Source organism: Nelumbo nucifera, chromosome 5 (genome assembly GCF_055504915.1).
Source record: "Nelumbo nucifera cultivar China Antique chromosome 5, China Antique-T2T, whole genome shotgun sequence".
Lineage (NCBI taxonomy): Eukaryota > Viridiplantae > Streptophyta > Magnoliopsida > Proteales > Nelumbonaceae > Nelumbo > Nelumbo nucifera.
The window spans coordinates 8,250,412-8,258,435 of NC_142653.1; the positions used below are offsets into that span (position 1 = coordinate 8,250,412).

Sequence of the window (8,024 nt, forward strand, 5' to 3'; positions counted from 1 at the left end):
GCAACCAAACGCAGCCTTGAAAGAAAATCTAAACTCCGACTCCGGAATCGGAATCGGAGGCGTTTGATTGAACAGAATCGGAATCCGATTCCCATTTCAGGCGAAATGGCCTTTCCCGAATCCCGGCTCACCCCCGGCACGGAAGGCCATTCCCGCTCATCGAAATAAGAAAAAATGAAATGACACAAAACCCCTCAACCCTCCTCTCTACCCGATTCCAACTTTCTAACCCCCTCACCCTCGTCTCTCGTCACTATCTGAATTGCGACGGCGTGGTAAGTCACCGCCAATTTCTCTCTCCCCTTTCATCATCATCTTCTTCTTCCTATCTTCTCTCTCTCGCATTTTTTCATTCCTCCCCTGTTGCTCCGCTGCAGCAAATCAGACCACGAAGAACCATTTTCGTGTGCTCAGTTGCTCACTCTCATCCTGCAATCAAGGTATGATTTATAGGCTAGGCTTGCTATTTGGTATTAGCGTATAGCTATCTAATTCTTTGTAATCTTCGATAGGATATTCATAATAAGATCTATATCATCTGGGTTAACGTTAGCATCACTGAGCTCATCTTGCATAGTTTTGAGTGTAAGGCTTTCAGATTTGGGTTTAGGTTTTAATTTTTACTGGCCAAAAAATGGCAACTCTACTGTATACTCTATCGCTTTTTTAATGGATCTGATTTTTACAAAGATAAATGCTGAATATCTTTATAATAATTACTTGCTCCTAACATCATCACAATAGCATATTAATGGATTATTTAGCATTGAAGCCTGAAAAGAAAGGGTTGTGTGGTTTCAATGCCAAAGCTAAAACTGAAAATTTGATGTAAACGTAGAGAACCCTCTTTTGTGACCATGCTCTAAGTGCAGACTCTAAAATATGAAATTAAAAATAGGAGGAACATGCAATGCAATCTCAAATTCCAATTTTGAAATCTAATATCAATATGAAATTAAAAGTCTATTTCGTAATTACACCTTAAGTTCAAACATTGGAAACTGAAGCAGATATGCAATTTATGTTCAAAATTTAAACCTAATGTCATAATTGAAGATGAAAATCAGTACCCACACTTTGACTTGAAGGCATAAGACTGAAACAAATAAATAAAAGGCAACATAGGAAACTAGCTTTTTTGAAACTAGCAATTGGGAACTAGTTTTTAGAATAAAGTTTAGGACTGAAATTGAAAAGTCACAATGTACATCCCAAAGATGGATTTAAAGCCCAAGCCCTACAGTTCATTAATTTCAAGTTAAAACAAAGAAAGAATGTTGTCATCCATCTTTAATTTAAGTATGAAAACCCAAATCCTTGTTCAATTTCCATGGCCAAGTTCTAAAAAAGACTTTTTGTAATTTTTTTTGTACTTTGATCTAAAATGAATTGAAGCCCAAAGGCTACATACCCTTCTCAAAGTTCAAAATATAAATAAGGGGGAAGCTACAGTTTGGATTGAAAGCCAAGTTGCAGGCTTGGGTTCTGGTCTACAACTCTTCTAGAAAACCAAAATGCCAAAACTGAATTCCGGTTTTTTGACCATTTTTCCCATTTGATTCCAAAACTAGATCCAGCTTACTAAGCAAGTTGCTTCCTTGCTTAAATTTTCTAAATCTAGCTTACTAATTAGCGGAGTAAAGGTATTGGCTGCTAACCTGAATTGCTCATTCAGGTAGATCCAAGATTGGCAAATTGTTTGATGGATAATTTGGCTAACCCTGTACACTAGGAGTAATCATAGAGGTAACCCAGGGCTGGATGGGACAAAGTAAATCATATTAATTAGTGTATAGGAGCAGTCAGTTACATGTTTTTGCATCACCACCCGTTTCTAACATTCTTAACTGCTCCTTCCTAATTCAAGTCACACATCACCATCTTTGTTTCTGAAACATGCCAATGTTCTCTAAGTTCAGTATTTAGTTCCTTTACCTTCTTATAAATATTGATTCCCACCCATGGGTGTTTCTAAAACAGCACTGACTTTTTTTTCAAAGAGCTGACCTGCTTCCAATGCTTCATTCTTATTATTGCTGAAATATGCAGGTTGAGTGGAATTCTCTTCACTGCTCAAAACTTCAAGCCTTGACTTAATTCCTAGGACTCGTAGACAAATGGTTGGATATGAATTCCTATTTTAACATAAAAGCCACCTACTGGCAGGAGGTAGGCATAGCAATTCTGCTGGTCCCAATTGTCATATTAACAGATTCCTAGGTCTAGTCCAGTGGCCTACAATTATCATATTAACAGATTAGCAGCTCTATGAAACATTCTGTTTAGAGGACAGGTTAGATAAATGACTCCTGTGTGGCTGGAATTTAAAGGGTAAAAGACTTAAACATACCTTGAGTTTTTAGGTATGTTTCAAAATAGACTTAAATATACCTTGTGGGCTGACCCCACTGGACTTAAACATACCCTCCATCAGTGAAACATCAAATTTGAGCTCATTTAAAATTATTAAAACCTTATTTTGCCCTTCTATCCCTTTAATAGATGCAACTTTTGAAAATCTGAAACAATAATTAACTTCAAGTCTACAACTAACAGTTTGATGGGTTCCCAGTGATGTCTATGACACATGAATTTATCATCCCCCAAGTTCTTCAACAACATTTATAATTTCTTGGGTGATATGAACCTGTTCAATTTGATATCAAATATCAATATAACATTCAATTAGGCAACCTCTTTCCTGTTCAACTCAATAAGCCCATTGTCATCCGAATCAACCTGCACCATCTTTTACAACTCCTCTCCTGCCGTTGGGTTTTCCAAGCTCTCCATCCCCATTCATATCAACTTTCTTGAAAACATTCTCTGGTTCTTTGATCTGGGTTCTCACTTCTCAAATGAATTCACAGATTCAAATAAACCAATTTCTCTCTTGGGGAGTTCTTTGATCTAGGAAGTTTTCCCACTGAACACGTCTTCAATTGGGCAGTCAAAACTTCCATTTTTAAGTTATTATAAATGATTTTGAATCTCAAAAATATGAAAACTAGTAAATGGAGGTTGCTTTTAACATATGTTTTTCTTGCACATAATCTCAACCTGTGCGGTGCTTATGTGTTAGGCTGTGATTAGATATGCAGTATAGAGTGCAGGAGATTGGGATTCAGCCATGACCTCCTTGGTCACATGCGACCCAATATGATCACCACCCACTAACAGATTGAATGGGCAGTATTTAGTAAACATGGGTTATGGACAGAATTGATACTTGAAGGCAATGGAATGACATGGTGAGGCATTAAATTTTTACTTCACATTCTTTTTGAGGATAGTGATTCTAGAGAATGTGGGTAGGGCTACAATGTAACTTTTGTATCATATAATGCATATATTTGGTTGAGCTTGAGGTTAATGCGTATAATCCATTATATTTGTATCATATATGCATATAATGCATATATTTGTTGCATTAGTTAAAGGTCTGATATGTATACAATGGATGGAACAACTTAAATCTTAGGATAACTGATAAAGGGACAAATTATTCTCATAGCTTAGGATTACTATACTATTAAAGTCTCTAAGTTTAATGTTTGTAAATCTTATTCTATTGAAATTTATAGCTTTTTAGAAGTTACACACCTATCCCAGGGTCACTTTACCTGTTAAATGATCTAAACTATTAATGAAAGGCAGTTCATTGACATTCCCAACGTCAATATTAAGTTCTATGTATAACTTGCACCTATTTTTCTCTCTGTTCGATGATGGATTAAGAGAAGGCCTGGCATCTCTTTTTTGCATTTCATTTGTTTCATAATTGATGAGTTTCAAGTCAACAATGAGCTCAGTTTGACAAGAAATTAGAAGCCAATCTCCCAACTTGATCACAATGAATTCTTTTATCTATTAAGAATTTGCTAAGATCAGAATCATATAAAATTTCAATGTATTTGGTTCTTTTTCTGGGGTTTAAAATGCCTTTTCCATGGTAGTATTGGAAAAGATTTTCTTCTTAGGGAAGAAATCAAGGAGATAACAGGAGTGATGTCAAGGATACTATTTATAGTCAACCAGTGTCACTTTTTTAATATTGAATAGTAGTCTATCAGGATGAAGGCATCAATGGGATCTTTGAGAAAGATGCACTTGTGAATAGAAAGTATGGCTAAAAAACATTAGGGGAATGCAGTTATGAAGATCTCAGGCAGCAATCTTGTTCTTACAATCTCTCTCCATTACAATGTTGACAGAATTTCAAATGTGCATTCTCCTCAATTTTGTGTCTGTGTGAGTCTATTGGGGATCTGGGGGTTGTGGGTTTAGTGTGATTGTTGAGCTCCAATTATATTGATTGGTTTTAGTTATGGGAAGTTGTCATGGATGGTGAAAACTACATACGTGTCAAATGGACTTTACTCAAAACAACTTGTTAATTGAAGGAATCTTATCTATGCTGTTTGCACTCTTGCTCAAAGACATCGTATCTAAACAATACTTTGACTTTTAACTCAGATTTTATCATGAGTCTTGTGTGCAGGTGCTTTCTGTGTAGGTATAAAATCAATGGTCATTGCTAACTATAATAGTCATGGATATGGTTTTTTGATGGTTATTCTATGAAGACTTTTAGAGAGGAAGTTTTGAAGTGCCATCTTGTTATCAACCATCTTTTAAGTTTTAGTTTAGAGCTTTCAAAATCATTGCAATCATAACACATTTGAGCTATCTTTATTACATGTTAGCCATAAAAAATCTTCTATACAAATGTGCAATATTTTCCTAGAAGAGATTAAATTTGTTTGGTATTCTTCATTTCCTCACAGATGAAGTATATGAAGTCAATTAATCTGTTCCATGATTTACTGAAGTCAAACACAGCAGGAAAAGGACGGTTACTTGGATTAGATGTTGGCCTTAAATATGTTGGTTTAGCTGTTTCAGATCCCTATAATAAAATTGCTTCTCCTCTAAGGTATGAAATCCAAATTAGCTTGATATACACATTTAATCTAAATAAAGGTGATCATCATTATTTGTATGCTTTGAAAATTCTGTGTGCTATATGTATATGCCAGCTTGTATATTGAATTAGCCTAATACTCATTCCAGCATGTGACCACTAAAGGTCACTTTAGTGGGATCCTCTAACAGTTGATGCAGAAAAATGTTTTTAATGTGTTTGCTTTTGAACAGTTAAGAAAATGTGTTATTTCCTAGGTGTAGATATATCCCGTAGCAATAATACTGTCTCTGCAGGATGTATTAACCAATTAAGATGTTAAATGAAGATTAGTCTCTGTATTTCTTCATCTTGAATGAACTATGAAACTAGCTAAGAATCCATCATATGCTTCAGAAACTGTAATGTTTATTCTTTGCTTTACCAATTTTAAGTTTCTTTTTTTGAAAAATTAGTTTTATTAACCTATGTTAGCAAGCCTGAGCCTGGGCATTTATTACCAGGCCCTGGATGTGGGCTGGGCAGGGATGGGCATCTCAAAATGCTCTTATCACCCTGTAAAACCTGGCTCGGTTTGACTTATGATCATTCCTATAGCTATCTGATTGGGACCTTCTGGAATGGGTTGAAACTGGTGTTCCTTGGGCTCAACTCAACGACTTATTCAATTTTGATTTTACTATTGCAACATTTTAGACCCATTCTTTTCATGTGGGTTGTTCACATTCAGCCTTTTGTGTGCAGAAGAGGGAGAGAGCAACTATGATATGGGGTGAAAAGGAACTGCCAATTGGAGAGAGAAAAAGTGACTCTCTCAATTGGCTAGGCTTCTATTTAATATTGGTCTCTTAAAACAGAAATGATGTTAAATCATTTCCCCTGTTCAATAATATAGAAGAAAAAGCTACTCTACCTCACTAAAGTAATAAAGGCAAATAGACAATTATACCCCCAAATAAAGAATTCTCAGGCATGAATATTGGATATCATAAATAACCAGAAAAATGCTCTGCCTCAACATGGACTTTTGAAAATCTAACCACTGGCCCACTGTGACAACTAATGAAGGTCCATATAGGCTAACAGTAAAGTATAGGGTTGATTTCTTCCTTAGACTTTGCCCCCAGTTCAACAGCTTTGAGTTCTTGTCCTCCCATAAGCTCTGTATTATCACTTCCTGTGTGCACCTCCACATAATCTTCTCTTTGTAGGAGAAAAAAGAAAACTGTGCTAAAAAAGAAAAATTGTCTATTTATTGCTTCCCATTATTTGTACATATAATGTTTTTCCCTTGAAACGTATATTTACTAATAAAAGCCTATAACATATTCTCTTAACATCTAAACTCTATCCTTCTGATTTATCCACTACTTTGTCCTACCAAGCTGGGATCTTATTTTCCCCTACCCAAAATTGTTCTTTTTGTTTTGTATTTTCTTTACTATTTCTGCTTGTAATTTATTCCTTGTATTTGTCTTTTTCAATTCTGCAGTGTACTGGTTCGAAAGAAGTCAAATATTGACTTGATGGCTAAAGATTTTCAATCTTTGGTGAGTTTGCCAAACCTATTTTCTTTTGACCAGTAATCTTGAATTAGTGAATTGGTTAGCTGTATTTTTCTGATGTAGACTACCTGGATGATTGATGCTTGTGATTTATTTCATCTGTATTCATCTCAGGCATTAACGGATTAGGTCTCTTTATGCTATTTGTGAATACTTGTTGGAGGTATCTGTCACAGATATGTTTCAATTTCCAATCTTTCTGGTTTTAATACTTCTGCATGTATAGTGGTTTCTGATTGGCACTTTCAAGTTTTTAACATTGGGAATATGAGAAAAAAAAAGTGTTGTTAATCCATCTTGGGAATATTGCTTTAGTCGATCACTATTGGAGTAGCTGTGGCTGTTGCTTTTCTCTTACAAAGTTTTATTTGCTAAGAGCCTAAGACGAGAGTGATAAACTAGATACACTGACCGAACCCAGAACCAGGTTTTAGATACCCATTTAAAAGTGATGTAAAATGTAGCCATGTGTTATGACGTGACAGCATGCATGGTTGTAGATCATATATTGAGATATTGTTGAATTTATGTTTTCTTTCTGTTAACTAAAATTCCACAGCCTGATGTTTTTGAGCTCTTCTCTCACCTAGTGTTTCTATGCAGATTTCAGAATTTTCTCTGGTGGGCTTTGTCGTTGGCTATCCTTTCGATTATCAGCGTAACACTCCAGATGTATGTTTTTAGTTAGTCCATAATCAATTAATTTCCTTTTCTCTTCTTCCTTTCAACTTCTTCTACTTTGGATTATAGGCTGTTCAAGTGAAGCTTTTTATTGAGGATCTCCGCAAAATAGGAAAACTTGAAGATGTGAAGTATACATATTGGGATGAACGTTTTACATCAAAGGTAAAGGGTCGTACTTTCATTGGTGAAATGTTTTTCCCCCCGTTAAGCTAACTCCTGGATCAAAGCAGATGAGCATGAGTACACATTGTAACAGTTGAACCCAGTTGCACCGATTGGACCAATAATAATATTAGTGATGATTTCTTTCAGTGTGTGGAATTACTATTGAAGCCTTTGAATCTGCATCCGGTAGAATCCAAGACAATTCTTGATAAATTTGCTGCTGTTGGAATACTCCAGGTAGTAATCTCGTTAATGCCACCTAGTTATACTCTCATACTGCAACTGCATGCCATATATCATTGTTGTCTTGCCTAATATTATGCATGTTTATGCTGGTGTTATTTTGGTCTTTTGGCAGGGGTACCTGGATTACGTAAACATGAACTTGAAGTTGGAGAAAGAGGTAAATGATACATAGCTAGCGGAGTAGTGTTATTTTCCTTGATATTTTGTGACTTCTAATGCGAAAACCTCGTCTTGTTACTCTTACTGGTTTTATCCTTCGGAAAAGTTGTATTTCATTGGATAGATATTTTAAGGGGAGAGAGAGAGATCCCAGTTTACCGTGGGATCAATTTGGATCACTTCTGATCTAGTCGGACAGGTCAGCATGACTGGAAATTCATGTATATATATATAATATAGAATTATGTTTACATATAATATATGAAATATTTTGTATTTAA

At 35.5% G+C, this 8,024-nt stretch overlaps 1 protein-coding gene across 2 annotated transcripts; it reads left to right on the top strand.

The window, feature by feature from the left end:
- Positions 1 to 8,024, top strand: LOC104607779 (Polynucleotidyl transferase, ribonuclease H-like superfamily protein). 2 transcript variants are annotated; one of them, XM_088887071.1, is made up of 9 exons: positions 199 to 275; positions 378 to 440; positions 3,083 to 3,251; positions 4,788 to 4,936; positions 6,417 to 6,474; positions 7,093 to 7,161; positions 7,240 to 7,335; positions 7,486 to 7,575; positions 7,697 to 8,024. In XM_088887071.1, exons 3-9 carry the CDS (start codon positions 3,249 to 3,251, stop codon positions 7,754 to 7,756), a joined length of 525 nt encoding a protein of 174 aa, XP_088743197.1. In that variant the 5' UTR covers positions 199 to 275; positions 378 to 440; positions 3,083 to 3,248; the 3' UTR covers positions 7,757 to 8,024. The 2 variants fall into 2 exon arrangements, with proteins under 2 accessions (XP_010271789.1, XP_088743197.1); XM_010273487.3 differs by lacking the exon at positions 3,083 to 3,251 and having other exon boundaries at positions 1 to 275.

Excerpts from the sequence above, each read along its gene's own strand:
- LOC104607779 (XM_010273487.3), top strand. The coding sequence starts at position 180 with ATGACACAAAACCCCTCAACCCTCCTCTCTACCCGATTCCAACTTTCT. Across the intron at positions 276-377 it reads ATCTGAATTGCGACGGCGTG|CAAATCAGACCACGAAGAAC; the intron begins GTAAGTCACCGC and ends GCTCCGCTGCAG. Across the intron at positions 7,336-7,485 it reads ATGAACGTTTTACATCAAAG|TGTGTGGAATTACTATTGAA; the intron begins GTAAAGGGTCGT and ends GATTTCTTTCAG.